General features: G+C 41.5%; 1 protein-coding gene across 4 annotated transcripts in view; it reads left to right on the forward strand.

Annotated features, from left to right (window-relative positions):
* The window catches only part of RapGAP1 (Rap GTPase activating protein 1), a 114,851-nt gene that overhangs the window by 50,482 nt on the left and 40,979 nt on the right, over positions 1 to 23,390 (forward strand). For 3 of the 4 annotated variants that reach the window (XM_064681344.1, XM_064681345.1, XM_064681347.1), the window contains one exon: positions 12,310 to 12,493. In XM_064681344.1, coding sequence (XP_064537414.1) covers positions 12,310 to 12,493 — 184 coding nt within the window. Of the gene's footprint in view, positions 1 to 12,309; positions 12,494 to 18,076; positions 19,197 to 23,390 lie in introns of those variants that run through there. The other variant, XM_064681346.1, reaches the window with a different exon arrangement.

Raw genomic sequence — 23,390 nt, forward strand, 5'->3', positions numbered from 1 at the left:
TCAACTTTGATTTTTCTCACAGTTTGACTGGCCCTTGTGATCTACCCTGTAGGGCTTTAGCTGATATCTGATCTGTCGGCTCAGTGGCCTGACAGTTCAGGTGTTAATGACTCCTTTACAAGCAGAACGCGCAAACGCTGCCCATTGTTCGAATATTTTTTGCATACCCAAAGTCCGGCTGAGAATTAGTATGCTGCTTCAGACGCGAGCACTTTGAGCAAAAGAAGAGGCCTCCGTAGGCCTATTGTTCGGGCCACCCCGAAAACAAAAGGCGGGCAGGCCTTTTGTGTGGCACGCTCATATCCGGTAGCCGGCCGGTGTCGCTATAATGCCATATAATGGCTTGATAAACTCAAAATGGTATGTGGCTGGTTCGTTGTTGTTGTCTCTGCAACACGCATCGAACATGTTCGAAGCGATCTTCGCTCAGTTCCGGGGTTGAAGCGCGGCTCGTCGCGCTGGAGTTGGAAGTTGCAGTCGAGCCTGTGGAGTTATCGCCGGCACGCATAGACTTCAGTTTGAACGCATACGTCGTGCTGTTAGGTTGTATATACGCGGGGTTAACTGGGTTTTTTTTCTAAGCCATTGGAAACGCGAAACTACGAAACGAAACGAAAAAAACGCGATAGTATCTTAACTGTAGCACCTTTTGTATCTATGAGATGCATAAGAATTCGACTTAAACTAAGCTAACATTAACTTTTATGTGCAATACAAATGATTTTTAAAAGTCAAATAACCATTAAAAACTACCTGTTTCAAGAAACAAATCAAGGAAACACCACTTTATACTTTTGTTTCCTGTGTGTGTGATTTGACCTAAGCAAACAAAAGATCGCAAAGACAAGATTCAATTTAAGTGAAATACCTGCTTGGGAAGAGTGGAAGAGTGAGAGAGACAGCGTCTGTTATTCAATCTGGGAATTAGACTTCCCTCTCTTGGTTCTCTAACCTTTCAACTGTCTGCAGAGGACTCGGAAACTGACCTGAACTATAATTCGCTGTGTTTACCTGTGTGAGATCTTGAACAAAATGAAATATCTAACGCATACACATAAGGAATCCTACACATTGGTTGCCCGCAAACGCTACATGAAGAACCTGCTGTACGTATACCATAATAATATAATAAAATAAAAAATAATAAAATAAAACAAAAAACTATATATCATTTTGATCGGAATATCATGTACAAATATTGACGCGCGTCGCGCTGTGACATATGCGAATATTATGCAAATTGGGCAGGAAAATGTTTTGAATACGAAATGCGCTTTGATTGGCCGCAAAAATTTTGCGCATTTCATTTGAAGGGATACGCATAAAGCGCATTAATTAAATGCAATTCAATTTGCGGCGCATCGCACTTGAAAAACGCGCCTCGGCATATTATGTAATATGCCTGCGAGATGCGCATAAAATATGTAAATTTATGTTTTTTTCTCTTTCATATTATGCAAAATATCAGCCTTTTGCCTGTTGTTTGTTTTTGTTTTGTTGCCTTTTTCCCTTTTGTGCGGGGTGCAGCAAACAAACCGCAAATGACAAAAAAAAAAATATAAAGAGAAAAATTCGCACATGAGTTATGGCTTATCAATGGAAATTTCTGATTAACTGAGAACTGAGAGCTCTGGCTAATTTTCTCAACCCTTTCTTCATTTTGCCTCAGGCCTGGCAACGCCTTGCAGAAAATTTTCTTTGTCAACTTTTGTCATTTTCCCTAAGACGGACGTATGTTAAATTCCTTTGATTGTTAATTAAATTTATGATTAATGAATAGTTGTCCCAAGACAGTGTTGTTAATACGATGATGATGATGATGATGATGTTGCAGTTGTTGTTTACTCAAACCCCGTTTTCTATCATGCACAACAAACAGCTGTTTATTTATACAAGGCTCCCGAGCAGGGACCAAAAATGTAAGGCGATACCTTAGCCCACAAAAAAAAAATATCCCTTAACCCTTTTTTTCTACCCCTGCACTGCGCAAAATCTCCGTTGTTTCTTTTTTTTTTTGGCAAATCAGCAAAGTCAACAAGAGTCTAGAATTTTGTAATTCCCTCATTGCTTATCAATTTGCGGGCATCGTTAGAGCACCGTTAGGCGTTAAGCCCACTGTGAGAAGTCGCATATCTGCAGCGATCTGCGGACAATAAATCACCTGGGCCAGCCCACACCAGCCTCCAAAACTTCTCTTCGACTCGGAGAACTCAGCGAGTTCAAATGCGGTTAGTTGAAATTTGCTTCGCAGACACCAACGCAAAAAAAACCAAAAAAAAAACAGACGGGTCAGCTGGCGGTTAAACTCGCGTGGTTTTCAATTTTTTTTTTTAATTTTTAATTTTTGGGCCCGCAGCCCTCCTCCTGATGGGCGCGGAGCGGGGCGCGAAATGGACAGCAGACATGCAAGCGGCATAAAAAAAGAGAAGCTGCAGCAGCAGCAGCAAGCATATATAATTAGAAGGCTGCGGCCTGGGAGGAAGTTGCATTAACAACCAATCAAAATAATTTGTTGCGCTTCTCGCGCAGCGCAGCCAGTAAAAACGCTAGCAAGTCGCGCGTAAAACGCTCTAATCAGTTGGCTTATGTGGGCTTATATATATATTTATATATGTTATGCAGCAGCATGTGCTCAACAAAAGCTTTTGTTTTGTAAGAAAGTGCATTATCAGGTAATCAACATCATTTCTGTCCCTATGTAGGCAACAAGGCGTTTAAAAACGCGCACAAAAGATGCTTGTTTTTTTTTTAAGCTTGCCTAAAGTGTGCTGTCAGCAGCTTCAAGTTAGCTTAAAATCTTCAGGAGATTAAAAGGGTGTCGCAATATTATAATGTATTCATCTAAATTTAAAACTTAGCGGCATAAAACGCACATAGCTCGCGCTAGAAGTTTAAGTAAAGCATACAATCGTGTATTTAATAAGAAGAATAAGAAGAAAAAGGCTTTTATTCAAATTCTTGAGCTATATGTGCTTAAAATGAGAACAAGTCGCACTTAAAACGCGCTCAGCAGGCAAACTATACATCTATTTATTAACCTTTCTATCAATCTATTTATCATTATATCTGTTCATATATCTATCCCTCCATATGTCCACCTATGTGTGCCTCTATCTATCTAGCCATCTATCTATCTATCTATCGAATTTCGGTCCATCTATCTGTCCCTCTATCTATCTATCTATCTAGCCATCTAACTATGCATCTAAATATCCCTCTATCTATATATTCAACTACTTAACTATCTACCTATCTTCCTTTCTATTCTGATATTTGATAGTTTTAATAAAAAACTAAAAGAACTAAGTTTGCACCAAAATTCGAACCCGAACCTGGGAGCACAAAACGAGCATGAAGACAACAAAAAAGTTTATATTGTTATTAGCAGGCTAAGGCATCTAAGTTCTTGTCTTACGTGGCAGCATTTGCTATTACTATGTAATCTATAATGATTGCCTGCGACTATAAACGCGCACAAGTCGCGTGCGTTTTTAAAGACTCACCTGAATAGTGTTATAATCGCGCTTGTAATACTACTCTGATGGCTGGCATTTAACCTACTAACACGACGCCGTTTGCTTCACTTGGCCACAGATCAGATCCATCAATGGGAATGAGGAATGGGGGGGGGGGGGGGGGGGGGGGGGAAACGAGCTGCTTGCACGCGGCATCCGTCGCGTCAATGCGTCACGTCAAGCTGTCAATTTTTGGTTTGTGGGGGAAATGCGTTGCGAATTTGTCGCTTTTGTTAATCAGAGAGGTTTGTCGCTTGGGTCGCTTGGCTATTGCTAAACCGCAGAGCTGAGCCGAGCTGAGCTGAGCGGAGCTGCGCGTCCCACATCTTTTTGGCCATAATTGCAAATTAAACAGCCGCAGTTACTGCCGTTGTTGTTGTTGTTGTTGTTGTTGCCTTGGGCAAACACCGCACTGATTGAACTAAGCGATTGCAGCTCTCAGCATTTGCTTTTGACCTTGTTCAAAAGCAACAAGCGTTTCGCCCACGCGTTTTTAAACGCGCGCAGAACTATTTGCCAGCGACTTGTAAAAACGTTTTATGTTTTTGTCGTCTCAGTTCTGTAATTTGCCTGTCGCCGGGTCGACACCTTGAGCTCCGGATTCGGCTGCCAAAAAGCGCGCCAAAGTGTCTTTATTTTTATTTTTTTGGGGGGTGGCACGTGGCAGTTGCGCGTGCCTGTGCCACATTAATTCAAGCCTTATAAATAGTCCCGGCTAACCGACTGGCTGGCTGGCTGGCTGGCTGAGTGCGCGCTTCATTAATATGCAAAGTGGCCCAGACCCGGCGGCCCCTTCACCTGTTCCATTTGCTTTCCATGCATATTATTTAAAAATATCAACACTTAAACGGTTATTACCAGCATTTTCATGCTGCATTTGGCCAAAGTGTTCCAAGAGCAAGTGCCAGTTCCTGGCAACGTCCACAAAGGAGCCACTCAGCTCAACAGGTTGCCTTTCGCTTGGACTCAATTGCGTGTCAAATTGAACTTGTTCTCTGCGCAGGGGGCATACACTTACCAGAGAAGGGGGCGAACGCAGTGCGCGGGGCATCTTGTAGCTCTTGATGACGCTGCTGCCAGCTATCTTAATGTCAGTGTGTGTGTGTGTGTGTGTGTCCAGAATAAATGGTTTGTTGACTTGTTAAAGTTTGCCAAAGATAGTTTGGGATAATTATCAAAGAAGATCTAGAGAACGCCTTGAGCTCTCCACAGCAGCTGGTTAATGGAAGCCCACTAAGTGGCCAAAGTTGATGTGCTAGCATTATCAATGGGAATGCAAATCGTTAAGAATAGTTTATATAATAACTATCAGATGCTAACTCATTGATAGACAACTAAATCATTTCATGGACTCTGCTCCTTTCGAACAGTTCCATTTATTTTTTTATTTATTTATTTTTATTTAAAATAAAATCACAAGTCTAACGATTAAGCTATCTATAAAAAGTTGTAAATTTAAATTGATTTAATGTTTCCTGCTAAAGATTTTAACCAGACTAAAAAATGTAATAAAAAAATTAATCAAAAAAAGGAAATAGTTATTAATGAATGTATTGTATTGTATTAATAGAATTCGTGTATATTAGGTAGGGAGGGCAAGCAGGATGAATTCTACTCAGTCTGCGGCGCCCTATTTGAACTCAAGCGTAGCCGATTAAAGATACTTTGGAAATATCTACACAACATTATAATACTGGAGTACGCGAAGTCATCTTATTTTGTGTGATGCTTAACATTCTTTTCTGATTAGTCAAATTGGGCAACTCCATTGTGCTTAGAAGTTTCTTCCTTTGACTGTTTCTTAACATTATGGCAAGTTATTTTAATTCATGAAAACTCGTTTCTTGCTTGCCTTAGTTTTCATGAGTTTTTGGGAATATAAACATTAAATTATAATGTTAGAGAAGGCGTCCTCGTTTTTTGTTATGATCCTTAATCTTATTTTCTTATTATCGACTTTGTTTACTCGATTACCTTTTAGGTATTATGCTTTAAAGTTCCTTTAATTAATTAGTTTATGGCAAGTTTTTTCATTCATTTGTAACTAGTCTACATTTCTCATTCTTATAATTACCTCTATTTATATATATAAACTTTGCTTCTTTTGTCTTGCTTTTACCTTTGGAATTCTTTTATACATAAAATACATAAACTTTCTCCAAAAAATAATCTCATCTGATTGCTAAACTAATTCGATCCTTTTTTTAAATACATCCCATTTCATTTAGAGAGTTTCAATGTGGTACTTAGAACCTAATTAACTAAAAATAGTCTTCCTTAAACGTTTGCCTTTTACTAAACTTATCTGATTAACATTGACTCTCACATGTTCCCGAACTATATGAAACCTGAGAGCGACCTTTATTAATTTATTTGAATCTGTGTGCTTGTTGTTTGACTAACCTGAGCTACATCTAACACTTTCACCTCTCACCCAGGTAATGCGGGTTGCAGCTTCTTCTGCCGCTTAATGAGCAGCTGATAATAACTGGCTCCAGAACTGAACATAATATAAGATTTTAGAGTAGATCAGAGATAAGCTTAGCTGCCTGCAGCATCGAGAAAAAAATGTAGATTGTTTTTCCCATGTTTTTACTGACCGCTGCGGACAGCTGCCGCCTGCCCCCGGGCTAAATGCGAAGCAGCTACCCCCCGCCCTTTGGCTGACTTTCACTTTAACTACGTCGACTTTCCTCGATCGATCAACTAGGCAGCCATAAATTTACAGGCTGTCAGCGCGGGGAAGAAAGTAGAGAACTTGGTCAGGAGCCTTAGCAAGGAGCATAAATCAGAACAAGTTCCTTTCTGCCTTATCAATAAAAGATGTCTGTGAAAATGGCCACGAAAATTGTATAATTTTTAGCCCAAAAAAAAAAGAAAAGAAGAAAAGCAGAAGGAAAAGAACTCGATTGAAAATATGCAAATGACCAATAAAAACAGGCAGCGCCAACTTTTCCGGCAAATTTGTGGCTAATTTACGAGCGAGCGAAAAGTGTTGCCTGTACCTGGCCACAAGGATTCACCATAGCTAGGGTTCGCTGTTTGCCTCGAGTGCTTGCTGCTCCCTCTCTCTCTCCCTCTCTGCCTCGATTTTGGAACGTGTTGCATTTATGAGGCCGAACGAATGCGGCAAGCGGCAAACGGGAAACGGGTTCTGCCCCTCAAGACGTTCGCCTTGAAGGATGTGCACGCTGCACACAAAAGGGAAAACTGGGCAGAGACAAGTTTTTCCACACACACACACACACAGACATACGGGCAGCGGAAATGAGAAAAACTTGCGCGAATCTTTCGCCATCTCAAGCTGAAACCGAGTTTCGTATCGTTTCGAGTCCTGGCGACTCTTGGAACTAATTTTAATGACAATTCATGCGGCGCGGAAGCCGTCGCGTTGTGAGAATGCGTCCACCCCAATTTGCCCCTTTTCCTTTGCCACCTATTGTTTTCCCCCACCTCTTCCCTTCAGTTTTCCATTCCCTTTTCTTTTCTTTTTTTAGCATTTCCGCTCAAAGGACTTTCACTGGCTCGAGCTCGCTTTCTTCTCGACCATCATCTATCACATTGTGCGGCGCGCATATTGGCGCAAGGCTTTTTCCGGGAATAACTGTTATAATTTTCACGTAGTTTTCCTATAAATTTATAACACATCCTGCCGCCGCCGGCCGACTTTACACGCTACAATTATGCTATTAATTATGGCCATCGGGGTCGGGCCACAGGTCGGGCTGCTGTTGAGGTTTTGACTTTTCGCTCGCATATCCTTTTACATGTCATTGTCCCTCTCGGCTGTCCGGCAACGGGTTCTGCTTATCGGCCCAGTGCATCGCACTGCAGTCCTTGCCACGTCCTGCCTGAGTATGCCCGTGTGTGTGTGTGTGCGAGGCAGACAGCTTGTGATGCTATCAGTTTTGTGCTCCAGTTTCCAAAGAGCGACTAAAAACTGACCCATTGGCTGGCTGCGTGTCTATGTGTGTGTGTGCGTGTCTGTGTGTGTCCTTTGTCCTTTGGGACTTGATTTCTTCCTTCGTTTTTTGTTTTCTGTCTGTTGCTGTTGTTGGACATTTCCTGTAATTTCTCACCGGCAATTGGAAAAACTAGACACTTTTCAGCCGCCTGCATCGGCTGCTCCTGCTGCTTAATTAGCGCCTGGGGACGGCCCATCAAAAGCCAAGCGCTGCCTGCCTTTGCCGTTGTGCGGGAGTTTTTCCTGCCCGAGCAAGTGTTTCCCACGCAGCCACAGCTGCGGGCTCTGGCGGAGAATCAAAACCCAAAAACCTAAACCCTGGTATGTTCTTTTTTTTTTTGATTCTGTTGTCGTTGCGGCCTGTGATTAAGTGCTGCATAGCAGCTCATATATCTTCCTCTCTCCTGCAACTGTCAACGCCCCGACTTGCCCACGCCCCCTTGTCCCCATCTCCCCACATATTCCCCCGGTTGTTGTTGCTGTAATTGTTTTTCTTTGCATTTTCCGCTCGGCGGCCAAAACTTTTTAAACACACGCGCAATGCGCCGCGCATGCCAAATGAGCTAAGTTCTAGCAACAGCAGCAGCGGCAAGGTGAGGGTGAGGGTGGGAGTGGGGGGCGTGGCAGAGAGCGGGCTTGGGTGTGAGCCAGGGGGGCAACTCTTCGTGGCCTCGCTTGGGTGGGTGACATCAATTTGCATTTAATGAACACTTTTTGGTGTGGAAAAATAACAGAGGTTCGCATAGGAAATATTAGCGCGTTGTATTGCTTGTAATAGCTTTTAATTAAGTGGGCGTGGGCTACCACCAACCGCCCCCCGCCTCGCGTTTTAAACAAAGCCAGCTAAACAGTTAGACGCAGGCGCAACCGCAGCAGGAAGTGAGTGTATTCTTTTTTGTGGGTGGCTCTGGCACAGTTCCACAAAATGCAGCGGAACAAACCCAGCGATATCATCAGCAGACTCTGCAAGAGCTAAGCCTAAGCTATCATCAATCTAAAACAACATCAGGAACAACAAGAACAACAAAGTGTGCTGTGGTTGGGAGTTTCCGACTAGGCAATACCCTAAACCAAGCGCTGAGCTGAGCTAACACACAATCTAGCTTCCTTCCTTAAATATATACTGAACACTTTATATTTATTGTGAACATCTACGACAACTTCGGTGTTCGTTGTCCGATCTTTATGAAAAATTCAGGGAATAAACATGTCATTCAAATGTGTGTAAATACAAAAGTCCAAGACTATGCCTTCAAAAATGTTTCGATTGGGGGAGAATGGGTGAAAGACTACAAAAAATGAAATATTTTGGGTATCCGTATACACTAAGATATTCCACATACTTAATTAGTTGCCTTTTGAATCGAATATCGATATCGATTTTTATCGATTTCGTTTAACGAGTTATCGATTCACCTATTTGGATGCGACAGTTGAAGCTGATCAAGAATGTGTCGTCTGCCTGTTACATGCCTCTGCACAAAAGCAATATACCCTTTTTCGCCCTTTGTTGTAGTTGCAGTTGCAGTTGCATTTACCTTGAATCATAACCTCAGACAACACACAGACATATCCCCCCCCCCCGCCGCCACCCTCCTGGCCTTGTGTGTATTTTGATTTTTATTGCTTGTTAGGGCAACAGTTTTATGTTCATGTCCTGCGTTGGATTCCTATTCCCATTTTTATTTCAATTTTCGATTCCTATTTCAATTTTGCAGCGACAAATCATGTGAAAAATTGTCATAAAAATGCAATAAAATTGCTCGCTCGTAATTTGATCAGCTGAAACTAGCTGGTTGCCATAAACCATATACATATATATATATATATATATATATTCGGGCATTGTTACGTGCCGCTGCCCAAAAATACTAGAAATATGTTTGACAAAGCTGAAAATATATAACGATTTATCGTGTTCGATTGTTGAATGGCTGTCAGCGAGGCATTTACTTGCATTTTCAGGGCAAACATTTACTGGGAAAGTCAACAAAAAATAACAGCAGTATGGTATTTCTATAAAAAAAAAAACTAATTGATGCATAAATCAATTAAATAAATTCAGATATTGCATTTCAGCTCTGATTTGAATGCAGAACAGCGGAGCTTGCAAATTGAATGTTTACAGACATGAGCTTAAAATAAATATATATAAAATAATAAAACAAAAATTGAATATGAACAGATTCAATAGGGTAATTTGGTTGAAAGTAATTTTAGAAAATAAATATATATTCAAGAATATGAATGATTGAATTGTAAGTAGATCTTAATTTGTTTATTAGGCATTGTCCAAATATTAAAATAATAAAAAATATATATATATATTAAAAAATATGAATATGATTGAATTATAATTAGATTGATTTGATTAATTATTTTTAGTATTTTCTATGATTTAATTAATCAATCATGAAAATTTGTTTATAATCTAATTATTATTCAACCCTTTTTTGCTAAGATGCATTTATTTTTAAATAATAAATAAATAATAACCAAATTAGTTAAACTTTCTCTGAAATCGTCTCCCTCCATTTAAATGTAATACTTTATTCTGTTCTTACTTAAAATACATATTTTTTTAAATATAAATTGGCTACGAGCTTATTAAATTTAATTACATCAATTTATCAATTTTATTAATTTTTAATAATTACAATGAATAGTTTCAGCTTGATATTCATTTAACTGTTTGCCATATTCGTTTGTCATTTCTGACTAACCCACACATGTCATATACTCTATAAGGCAGGCAGCTGTATCTCCTCCTCCTCCTTCTCCCTTACCTAGTTCCATTTAAAACTTCTCGTATTACCATGCAACGGGTTAGATCTAACATCCACTTTCTCTACCACTTATAAACTATCAACACTCGGGGTTTATTGTCCTTGTTGCTGTTGTTGCTGTTGTTGCAATGATCAGAGCTGATGATGCATATGCCAGAGAGGGGCAGGCCTGTTGCCTTGTTTTTGATATCCTTTTGCCATAACTGTCATCATTTTATGTGTGCCAAGCAGCTCCAGCTTCAGCTTCGGCTTCGTGTAGGTGTTAATTTATGGCCAGCCAGGAGTTGCTTTCTTCGAGCCACTGTCGGGACGAGCCGAGCAGAGCAGAGCAGCAAATTGTTTAAAAATAACAACAACAACTCAAATTCTTGTTGTCTTTCGAATGTGGAGCAACGGCAGCTGCACACACGCAATAAAAACAACAACAACAGCAACAGCAACAACAACAACGGCAACAAAGTAAACAACAACGGGAACAACTGCAACATCCTCAACATGTTTGGCTCCTTGGCCAGCTGAGCCAGCCCCCACCGAGTGCCCCTCTTCCCCTCTTCCGCTCTTCCGTGTGCCCAGCGAGGCGTTTGTTGTTTCTGTGTCAACAAAGTGGCGGCTGCTGCGACAAAACTTCAGCCAAACCGACAAAAAAAAAAGAAACACACCAAAAAGATGAACTCACAGAAAAACACAGAAACATTGCACAAGTGACAAAAAACATGAATAAAAACAAAAAAGAACAGAAATATGAAATATGAAATATTTAAGTGGCACTCATAATTTTTTTTCTTTCTTTCTTTTTGTATTCCCTGATGCGTGAACGCAACTCTCAAGAACCTGAGAAATATTCCACTCAACTCTACGATTTTTCGCAGCGGCAAAAAAAAATAATAAAAAATACAACCGAAAAGTTATCCTTAAGCAGCTCTTGACTGCCCGACTGCAGCAATCAGCCGAGCCGAAGAAGTAGATTAAGAATCCTTGAGCTTTGATTGCAATTGTTCTCCGAGAAAGATTCATTTGAGTCTTTGAATCGAAAGGTTTTGCACAATGTCAAATTACATAGCATTAGTCACTTTCAACTCAATGGGTTAATTTTCACAGGTTGTTCTGGTTAAATATATTTACTTATCATTAATTTAAAGATTTCTCTATTAGCAATTTTCCTAAATTCGTTGCGTTCATTTCAAGATTTGACTATCCATAATTCTCTTCAATTCGCTGTTAGATATTCCGTTTAAACTTGATTCGTATCATTCTTTTAATTATACAGCTTAAATTAAATAATTTTGAAATTAAATTTTTTTATTTACTTATTATATTATAAGTTTCTTCATATGTTCCTTTTATCTCTATATTTCTTTGTTCCAATTTGAAAAATTATTTTCTGGTACTTTTTCAAGTTGTATAAATAATTTTGCAGTTTGATTTTATTTTTCATTATTTCTTTCTTACCTCTTGCCTCTATTCGCTTTTACTTTCTTTTGTCTTTTGATTTTCATACTACTTGATTTCCTTTCTGTTCTTAAACGTTCCGCTTGACTTTCCTGAGCTGTCAATCTGTTGTTCTATTGAATCTTTCTTCAGTCACCACTCGAGCTCTTTATGTGTGCGCCCTGCCCAGTAAATTGGTTAACCTTAGTGGAACTCGCGGTCCTTGCAAGTGACTGCTCTAGTGGCCACTTCTCGACGTGTTCCCATAGAGCTTGCCTTCGGGTAAGCCCCGAAGACGAGGGTTTCGCCACTCGAGTGTGCGCAGTCAATTGAAGATTGTTGAATGCGCATGGTCCGACTTGGACTTGGACTTGGACTTGGAGTTGGCGCTGAAGCATGAAGAGATTGCATGTTGGCTTTGCTTTGGCCTGGGCCTAGCTCAGCTGTGACATTGCCAAGTGCTTGGCTTGGCTTCGCTTGGCTTGGCTGGGCACACGCTAGCAAAAAGATTGTGATTAGCTTTTTGCGTGCACTATTATCAAGTAGTTTCCTGTACCTTGTCTCTCTCTCTCTCTCTCTCTAACTTATCTCCCTCTCTCTCTTTCGCTCCTTGCAGACGCCAGCATGCCTTCATGGCGGGCACGCAGAAGCAACAACCGGCCCCCGGCGGCGGCAGCGTTACGCACAGTCCGGAACGCTTGCGCGGACCCACACAGGATCTCTTCGAGCTGCTGGAGCGGGTGCAGTGCGGCTCGCGTCTAGATGACCAGCGCTGCGTTCTACCAGCGTACTTCTCACAGGTGAGTCGATGACATCAGCAGCTCCCCTCCCTCTCTCTCTCTCCTTTTCGGGCTACTGACCTGCCACAAAAGGCGCTGCATTGTCCCCGGACATATGTTTGCGGCTGGCTGCTCCACTAATCTAACTACGACCCTTGGACTGACCCATAAAAATCCCAGTTGCAGCCAAAGTACTAAACATTTTATTGCCCATGTGTGTTGCATGGGTTTGGCAAGGGGTGGGGGCGTGGCAGTGTGTCATAAAACTGGCAAATGGCACAACAAAAACTCAATAAATGAATGAATGCCCATAGATATATACGTACATATATATGTGCATGGAATGCAACTGACAAATTGGTCAAGCGTCCCCTCTCCCCCCTCTTTCCCACTCTCTCTCTCTCTCTCTCTCTTTCATTCTCTCCGCGTCCAACTACTTCAACTTCGCTGAACCGCACCTTTTTTCAAAACCTCCATATAATTTGACATAATCTGCGCGTCTTTTTTGTTGTTCTTGTGGTTTATTAGGCATCAATATGTGTGTGTGTGTGTGTGTGCGTGTGCTTGTGTGTGCGTGTGTGTATGCAGGGATTACACGCTTACGTTTCGTTTGGCCAATTCTTTCAATCATATTTTTATTAAACACTTTCAAAGCTGCCTTTTGACTCGCTGGGCGCAGCAGCTGCTGCTGCTGCCGTTGGGTGTGGCCGCCGGCGTCTTATGGCTTTTATTATTTATTAAACAATTTTTAAATTTCAAAATTAGTTGCGCTTTTTGCAATTGCAATTTGACAGCCAGATTTGCTGGGTACAGTTGAGCCAGCAGCGCACTTAGTCGACGCCAGAGTGCGCCACTGTGTTGCTCTGGTATTACTTATCAGCCGCTAGAGGTCGTGCGTACAGTTGCGCTACCTAGCGTAAGTAAAAATCTGTTCCCAGAGTACAGTTTAGTTTGCTACGCTGCTGCTAGAGCGCGTTGCACCGCGGCGCCACGTAGCGAGTGTTTTTTGTAATTCAACGCTAGGTGGCGCTGCAAAATGGCGCCAATTAAAAGAATTTTCAAAATGTTTTAAATTCACTGCAGTATGTATAGTTTTATATGCCTATCAAAAACATTGTCACATAAAATTATTGAAGCATTAAAATAAAGCATAGAAGAAACAATGCTACAGTTACTTATGTAATTATAAAATTTATTAAAATAAAAAAAAAGAATTAAATAAATAAATAACAATTTGATAAATAGCTTTAACATTATAAAATTTCTTAAATTAAAACAAAAAATTAATAAAACAATTAATTTAAAAAATAATAATTTAACAAATAACTATTACATTATTTTTATAATAAAAAAAAAGTTATAAAATAGAAAAATGTAACTAAAAATGTTTAATAATTGTAGTAATTTGTAGTATTTTATTAAACAAAAAACTTTTATATGAAAGAGTAAAAGAATTAAATTTAATAAAAAAAACGTAGTAATATTACAATTTAAATTTAATTCCAACTATTTATTTTATACATTTCTTCTGGTGGCCATAAAAAAATGTCCCTCTCCAAGTAACACCCCAATTCAATCGCTTCCTGCCAATCTCTTCACTTGCTGCCAACCGAGTTCACCTTCAAGCACACAGCTCAGCAGAGCATAATCCGCTTAATAATTAAATTGTTGTTGACACTGCGCTACCGAATCCCATGCAACGCCCCTCCCCCCTCTGCTCGCTTCCTCGACTTTCTTCCACATCTTTTCACATTTTAATTTAGTTTTCGCTAGAAAATTTCGTTGCAAACTTTTGCATCAAAAGGTTCTCAACTGCTGCAGAACTAGCTGGCCGCATGCTCCTTTTTCTGCTGATGTGTTTGCACTCGCGTGCCCCCCCCCCCTTCCCCCCCTGCTGCATGCCCCAGTCCGCCGACTCGTGTTGCAACAATATGCGGGGCACAGGCACAGGCACTCACAGAGCCAAAAGACGTTGCCACGGGGCGGGTCGCCTTTTCAAACTTTTATGCGGGTCGTCGTCAGCGGCGTCTCTGGAAGATGCTTCGCACCAGCTGCCAAACTAGGTTGCATTTCAAGTAGATCCTCACCCCCCCCCCCTCCCCTAACCACCCTGCCCTGTCACTTGCCCCTTTTTTGTTGCGCTCTTTACTAAGTGTTTGCTCGAGTTGCCAAATTGAATTTAGGCTGTGGCCTGCATGCAGTTTGAGAGCCACTGCAGCTGCCTGGGCCTGGGCCCGGGCCGCTCAAACTGTTCCCCGTGCTTGCCGCATAGCTGCGCGTGTCCTCGTCCTGGCCACAGCCTTTTTTCCCTATTTTCCTCCTCTATTTCCTTGTCTGCCTTGGCATTTGCCGCATTGTTACACGCGCTTTTAGCCACCGCATACTTTCGGGCTAATAAAGTGTGTGCCCGCCTCTCCCTAGCCACGCCCCCATTTGACCACACCCGGACTGCGCATTTATTTGCGTTTCATTTAGCTGGCGCCTAATTAAGCCCAACCAGAGGCTGCCCAAAAAAAACGAGATACTCTCTTCAGATACATTTGTGACTTTGTATCTTTTGCTTGGCATCTTTTTTTTTCGGCGCTTGCATTGTCTCTTGTGCGCAAAGCCGCGAAAATTTATGCCACTGTTTGTTATTCCGCCCGTCCCCCCTCCCTCCTCTCTATTCCACAAGCAAAAATTGTATCTTAAACATTTTATTTTGGGTTCTTTTTGCGGCTGCTTTTTTTCTTTGCATATTTTTCGCGCTGTTGTTGCAGCCAACCTTAACGATACACCAAGTGGCATATACCCCCTGCCCCTCTGCCCTTCCCCTCTTCCTCAACTTCCCCTCCCCACTCACCCAGCTGTGTTTATGTGTTTGGGCTGAGCCGCTTTTTCAATGGGCCGCATGCAATTTGTCTACGCCCAACTACAGCCACAAGGGGCACATGCGAGGGGGGAGGGGGGAGGGGGGGATGTCTCTGCCGCGTCTGACTGCCAGGCGCAATTGCAACAAACGTTGAAGTTGTTAATTGCCATGGTCGTCAGCCGCAACGACGTCCTCTTCGCAGTTGTGTTTCTGGCTTCGGTTCTGGTTCTGTCTTTGGCAGCAGCTACTCCCACAGTCGTCACTTTTCGCACACACACACACACACACACACATACTTGCATTCTAAACCACAAAATGTGCGATGTTTATCTCGAGTGCGGCCCACACATATTCCCGCCTCTCCCACCCACAGCAGATGCAGATGCAGCTGCAGATATGTACACCTCAGCATATGATCTAAGTCTGTCTCTGTCTCTGTCTCGCTTTACCTGTCAGCCCCCAGCCCCCCTCCCTCCCTCTCACTCTCCCTTCTGTCCACTCCACGTGTTGCTTTTTAGATTTATAATTATTTTCCGGTTGTTGCATGTCTGCGCTGCCTCCTCGCCTTCTTCTTCTTTCTTTTGGCTAAGGTTCCCAACTTGGCTCACTTGCGGCTTTTTAATATTAACTCCCTCAGCTAGCTGCCCACCCCGCTCCCCTCCTCGCAACCTTTCCCCCTTGGCACCTGCATAAAACAATGCAACTTTAAAACTATTTTTCTTGTGCTTTGCTTTTGCTTTGTTTATTTCTGATGATTTCAGCGTCTGACAACTGAAACTTCTTCTTTTTTTTTTTTTGGTGGCTTTGACGTTGACGTTAGTCTCCCCCTCAGGGCCACCTGCCTTTGCCTAGCCCTCGCCCCCGCCCCCTGCCACTGCCACTGCCCCTCCCCTGTCCGTCGCGTCCCTTGCTCATTTTGGGGTTTTCCTCGGTTGTTTACCATGTTGATGCTTCGCCGAGTTCGTTGTTGATTGCCGTCTGCTGTCTGCCGCTGACTTTAAAAAGCAGCAACAAAAAGCTGAGAGCATTCTCAGACTTTGGTGCTGCACTGAGAGATACCCTGTAATATGTTTAACATCAAGCACAACTCTCATGCGCTCACTTAAGAGAAAAAGTATACATATGTATATGTGTATATTGTGGAACATCTAACGTCTTAAATCATGCCCAGATTTAAGCAGAAGCAAGCTAACTTTCTAACGAAAAAATCTCCTATGCCATGGGTTACTTGGGAAGAGGAATTTTCGCTCTTTTGCAGAGTTGCTTAGTACAATATCTTAAGATCTTAAGATCATCTTTAAAGACAGACATTCCAAACGAAAGCATAAACTAAACTAAACTTAACTTATCCAATCGCACCTAACTTATTCTGATATCATTTTTTGGAATATACTTTTTTCATCTGATATTTAATTTATTGTTCAGATATAATTGTTTAGTTATATATAATTTTTAGAGTTCAATTCGAATCTAATTTATTGTGATATATTTTTTCTGGTTTTCCAAGCTTTTCTTATACGTTTATCGTATAACAAAGTCTCGTATAGCCTTTATTAACCCTGTTCGCTGTCAACTTAAAGTTACAGGGTATGTACGACAACAACAACAGCTCTTTAGTTCACATTAATCCCGTTACTCATCATGGCTAAAAATTAAAGCCGCATTTCAATGCTGACTTTTAATGCGGGTCATGAATACATATTTCATTTCGTTGGGCCTGCGAAAACGTCATCTTCCTCTTCTTCTTCTCCATCTTCTGCTTCTTCTTCTTCGTCTTCTTGTAACCAAAAACTAACCTCTTCCTAAGCCAACCTCAACCTGAGAGGCAATTACTCACAATTTGCACAAATATTTTTGATGACACGCCTATAGCTCAAAGTTTGCTGCATTTGTTGATAAACATTGAAAAGCAGCACCCGCAACAACAACAACAACAACAACAACCACCCGCTGCATTATATATAAATTTTTGAGATATATATATATATAGAGAGAGAGAAAGAAACGTGTGCAATGCGTCGCTTTGGCATGGGCTGATGATTCGTAATTGTTGTATTTGGTATTTGTATTTCTTGTGCTTCTTCTTGTATTTATTTAAGTGAGATTTGTTGACTCGTTTCCACACACATTTATATATAATTTGTACGCCAGTTTTATGGCTTGAATGCCAAGGTCACGCGGGGCTGGTTCATTAATTTTGTCATATAGTGATATATATTTATTTTTGCCACAGCTGTTCCCAAATATCCCAATTGTTATCACACAAGTCGACAAACTCTGAGGGTCGCCAGTTTTAGTTTCTTTTTGCAGTTTTCTTATCGGTGGTCAAGCAAGTGCGTGCTATATGAAACAAAAGATATATATTTACACATGTAGTTATTAAGCATTTAATTCTTCTCGCAGCGCATTTACAAAATATTTATTTATATGCTTTGTGTTTTCCTAAAGTTTTCGTTAGCCCGAAAAACTCCCAATTTACGCATTTTAAAGATGGCGCGCTTGCAGCTTACTGCTTGTCTCGCTCTAACGCACGCAGCTTCAGGCAAGCGCTTGTCATTTGCAGCACTCTCGCTCGCATTATGTTAACTTACAGTCGTTTTAAGTTGTAACTCACTGTTATGCTCAGATGAGCTGTCCGTCGACAGTTGTTGCTCTCTCGCCGCCCGCAATTTAACATGCTGTTAACAGAACGTCGTGTGCGTTGTCGGCGCTCCGCTTCTGTAATTGTAATCAAGTTGCCGTTAGCAGACGTCTTCGGTCGGTTGTCGTCGCAAGTCGCAAGTCGCAAGTTGCCTCTCGCGTGTCGCTACTTGTTTGTCCGGTGCGTTGTTCGTTTTGTGTTCGTTACAGATTCAAAACAAAAACGCACGCGAGTTATTTTTAAAACAACAAATGCAGTTGCAGCGTTTCAGCTTCTCCAAAACACCAACAACAACATATATAAATTTATATATAAATATAAATTTGTGCCTGTATTTCTGTCTCGCTCTTATGCAGCAGCGCATTTTGCCTGATAAAAATAAAACATCTTTTGAATTTTGTATTTGAATCTTGTTGTAGTTTTAAGTGCGTGAGCTTGTGTGCGCCTATGTGTGTGTGTGTGTTTGTGTCTTTTGTGGGTATTAAGTGAAATTATTTGCTTAGAAATTCGCTAAAAATACGCAAACAGCAAATTTGCATAAAAAAATCTCAACTTTGAAGACGAGCAGCGCTTCAAAAACTGTGCAGCGACAGAGCTTGGAAAGTCGTTACAGTTTGACACTCACTGGCCACAAATACAAAATAACCAAAAAAAACCCGTCAAACGAGTCGAACTACGTGCGCAAAGCAGTCGCAAAAAAAACAAGGCACAAAAAACAGCAACAACAACATTCATAATAATTTGCGTCAGTTGCAAGAAGAAACAAAAACGCGTCTGAACAAAATTATAACAATTAGCCCAGCAACAACAACAACAACAACACCAACAACAACAACAACAACAGTTGCAACAAAGTAGCCGCCTACAACACACGCCCAGTCCACAATCAATGCAGTCAACAACAACAATAAGATCAACAACTGCAATTGAAGCCTAAGCAACAACAGCTGCAACAACAACAACTGCAACAACAACAAGCAGCGAAGGTGGCATTTTATAGCGAAGGCGCTGAGCGGCGTTGGGTGCGTCAGGCGGTCATGGGGGTGCTCAGGTGGCGCGATCTGCCCGGATCGCGAATGTCGTCGTCGGGCTCAGCACACAACAGCAACAACAACAACAGCAACAGCAGCAGCAATGCCAACAACAGTCAACAGCAACAACAACAGTATCACAACAGCAGCAGCAGCAACAACAACAACATCAGCAACAACAACAACAACAACAATAGAGAGGTAAGCTAGCCCGAAAGGTGTCTGTGTACAGTATGTATGTGTGTGTGTGTCTGTGTGTGCGAGTGTGTGGGTTGTGCTTTGGCGATACATTTTCATTAATTAAATGCAATTTGGGCGTTGTAATTGCTGTTGTTTCGCCTTTTATTACTGTTGTTCTTGTTGTTGTACTCTCTTATTCTTCGCGCTTAGTCACAAACGTGTTACAGTTGAGCAGTGATTGGTTAGCAGAAGCGTGGGTGTCATTGCCTCGATTTGGCAGCATATAACAGTTGCAGATGCACTGCATTTATCAGTTATTTGCATAAGCACGTAAACTTTTAAAGTTTGACAGATCAGCAAGCGCTGACTTAAACCAATATCAGTTTGGGAGTAGGGCTGGTTTTAATTGCCTAATGATCATATTTTAACCACAGTTGTGCAGTTTAATATATTGTTTATTAATTGATCTGTTGACAGTCACAGTTTGAGCATCATCAAAGCAGTCGCGCTGTCTTCAGTTGACAGAATTAAACGCAGCGAAGCTGTTAATTAAAATGTTAAACAGTAACAGTTTGACGGTCATACTGAGTGCTGGCTGCTTTTGTATGTGCATGTGTTGACAGCGCAAGTAACACAGTCATGATGAAAGTTTAGCAAGCTCTGCCTAAAACTGCAGCATTCGTTGTTATATGGAATATCACAGTTTTAGCAGTGCTGACCTTATACTGCACAGTTCTAAATTCCTATCGTATTTCGGCTGGCACAGTTTGACACGCGCTCCCTTTAGCTGCACATTGCTTTGTTATATGCGACAGCCACAGTTTGATTGCCACTGCCATAGTTAAGCAGGAATTACGCCTTAAAACACCCATTTGTTAAAGTGTTTTAATCCGCTTTAATGGCTGTCAAACTGTCTGCGCATTATTGTCATCAATTTGTGGCCACATTTCGGCTTTATTCGCCTTATCAGTGGATCGAGCGCGCGTCGCTCTTTTTTCTACTTCATTTTTTTAATACCAATTTTTAAATGTAATTTACATAAAAATGCTGCGGCTTTTACGCATGTGTGTGTGTGTATTGTTGAGTTGCTTAATTTAAATAAAAGCTACAACAACAACAACAACATATTTCGAACGCTTGACTGATAACACAAGTATTTGTAATTTAAATGTTTGCTTTTGCTGCTGTGCATAGCGTTTGCCTGCCTGCCTGCCTGCCTGTGTGTGTGTCGGTGTGTGTATGTGTGCGAGTGAGAAGGCGGCCTTTTCACTCTTTCTACCCACACACATACGCTGTGTGACCCTTCAAAAAAAGAATTTTCAGGCACACACACACACACATACGCACACACAAAACGAAATCCACAAAACAGCATCCACAAGTTGTACGTTCAGTTGGCAATGCAGATCGCGGCGAGAAAGCGTCTGTCTGTCAGCCCTTGCCTATCGCCTATCATCATTATGATGATTACACATTCATCATCATTATGTGCGGCATTTAGAGTAGACGGCGAAATGGGCGAATTATGCGATTCTTGTCGTCGCCTGCTTTTACCTACGCACTTTTACTACTTCCCCTCTCCAACTCCCACTTTCTGCTCCCACATCTGCGCCAAGTCTTTGGCCAACTTTCGCCTGAGCCATTTTGAGATTTGTAGATACTTTTTTTTTAGAGAATTATGAGCCCCAAAAATGGGCACATAGCTCTCAGAGGCCCTGCCGCAAACGGATCGCACGCTCCAGTTAACAAAACGATTGCATTTTCTTGTAGTTGGACTTTTATTTTCCTTCTTTAATTTGGCCTCAATGGAAACAGCTTATCGCCACCTTCAACGTGTCTTGGCTTTTGTGTGTTCCCCAATTCAATTCAATTTGGGGCGCATCTCTTATCAATCCTCGAGTATGCTTATATTTTATTTATTTTACTTTCGGCCCCAGAGAAAAGCCAAAATTCAATTTAGGCACAAAGAAATGCTCTCACATGTGTGTTTGTTTTATGTGCGCTTCGCAAAGGGTATTTTCATTTTATCAGGTATTCAAACAGACAGACATAAAGTAAATATTATATATCTATACAACTGTCTAATTGAACTCATTCAGTTCAAGGGATCTTGTATCTCAGCTTGGTACAGATTGAATGTTTTGGAATATCAGCTCAATATATAAATATATTATATAGGAAACATGGGTTTTTCCCTGAAATTCTATTTTTTTCTTTAAGATATCTTGCATTTATTAAGTTACAAGAAATCTGTCAAATTCATTTTAAACTTTTATATGAAAAATAATAATACATTTTACTTATAAATTTTCTTAAAAAAATCAAATATGTGCCTAATATAACATTTAGCTATCATGTGTAAAATTTGAAAATTTATCTTCTGCAAGATCTTAAAAATCTCTTAAATATTTCATCTGAAGCGTATTTAAAAGTACGACTAAACATCTACTAAATCACATCTTTTTAGTTGTTCTTATTTAATTTGATTTCTAATTTTTTATTTTGCTTGTTTTTGTTTGAACCTGCGCCCACACGCGTCACGCCCCTAACGTGTATCAGGGGCGTGGCACCACACAGTCTGCTCTTCTTTATTTATTGGCCAAACTTTTGCTGTCTGTTTGGCTTTTTGGCTGCCGCCGCCGCAGCAGCAGAAGCAGCAGCAGCGGCAGCAGCAGCGGCAGCGTTTAGCAGCCACTTTGCGGTGCCTGCCTGTCATGTATCTTTATCTTTGGCTGTAGATGTATCTGTCAGATACTATATGTGCGCCGCCTACAATATCCATCAGCTGTGTGCTTGCGGTCGCGTTCTTTCATAACACACATGGCTGGCAATTTATGACGCTGCCCATTTTGATGTCAAGGTTTCCCCCCCCCTTGTTCGAAAATCACTTGAGGACAGACTTCCTGCTGCGCCCAGGCAGGGATCTGTATATACACTGAGAAAAAGATAAAGACAGAGCAAAGAATTTACACAATATATACAAAATAAAAGCAAAAGTGTTTACAAGTAGAAAAAATACTTTAACTTTAACATTTCTATTGAATATACTTTTGAGTAATTTTGAGAATATTTGAATATCTATAAGAAGATTAAATATCTTATATAAATATAGAAATGTTACTCAGTGTTAGAACCTCTACCTGTCTTTTTTTGTGTGTAGTTACAGCTGACCAATGTACTAGGTAAAGTACAGCTGACGCCCAAGTTGAAAAACCCGCGCCAAGGTCTGCAACAGACGCCGTCTCGGAAACGCTTTCGCTTTTTGTCGTCGTCGTCGTCGTCGTCGTCGTCGCCGTCGTCTTGGTTGGCGTGGCTGCCCTTAAATGGTCAGGTCCATGTAACTAACGACGTGTGGCAGCCTAGAGTCGCCACCTAGGTAGGTTGCAACGCCTCGCCCCTCCCACTCACCCTCTCTTTCTCTCCATCTGTTCCATGCCATATATCTATATGAATGTATATATATACAGATATATTATTATTATTACTTATTACTTATGCATATGGATTGCATGCGGCCACAGGGCGCGTGTCTTGCATAATGGCCCACGATTAATGCGTTCCGAGTCCGAGTCCCCAGTCTAGAGAACAGCAGCAGCAGCAGCAACACGAGCAGCAACACGAGCAGCAAACGAGGCAACAATGAGGCAACTCATTTTGTGCGGCTGTGTCTGGTTAGTTAGTTAGTGATTCATGGCTGTACCGACAGACCCTGACTCCTCTCCAGAGTCGCTGCTCCCAGTCACTTCCTTGGCCAGCGACCGGATATGCATTTGCCAGTTGCCGGTTGGCAGTCGGGAGTCGGCAGTTTGCATTTTGTATGCCTCCTGCTTTACGAGCATAAAAATTTATGCTTGCCGTTTGGCAATCCCAGTACGAGTACGAGTACTCGCACTCACACTCACACTCAGAGTCAGACTCAGAGTCAGACTCGTAATGACAGCGATAATGATGATTATTATGCATTGCCTCAGACTGATTAAAAGCAGAAGGGCATAGGACGACGGGCACATAACAATCATGTACAACATGGCCAGGCGAGACCCGAATGCGATGCACACTCCCCTCCCCCCTATCCACGGCCAAGAGCTGGGCTGAGCAGCAGAGATCGTTGCAGGTCGATAAGGTCACTGATCGATTGTATCGATTCACTCGTCGGGCCACTTGAGCTGCAGGTTGTCTATTGATTTCGCTTAAAGAGATAAGGGTGTGCGCGGC

Source organism: Drosophila montana, unplaced genomic scaffold, assembly GCF_035044405.1.
Source record: "Drosophila montana isolate Dmon_TW-CO22-7 unplaced genomic scaffold, ASM3504440v1 contig_2256_1, whole genome shotgun sequence".
Taxonomy (NCBI): Eukaryota; Metazoa; Arthropoda; class Insecta; order Diptera; family Drosophilidae; genus Drosophila; species Drosophila montana.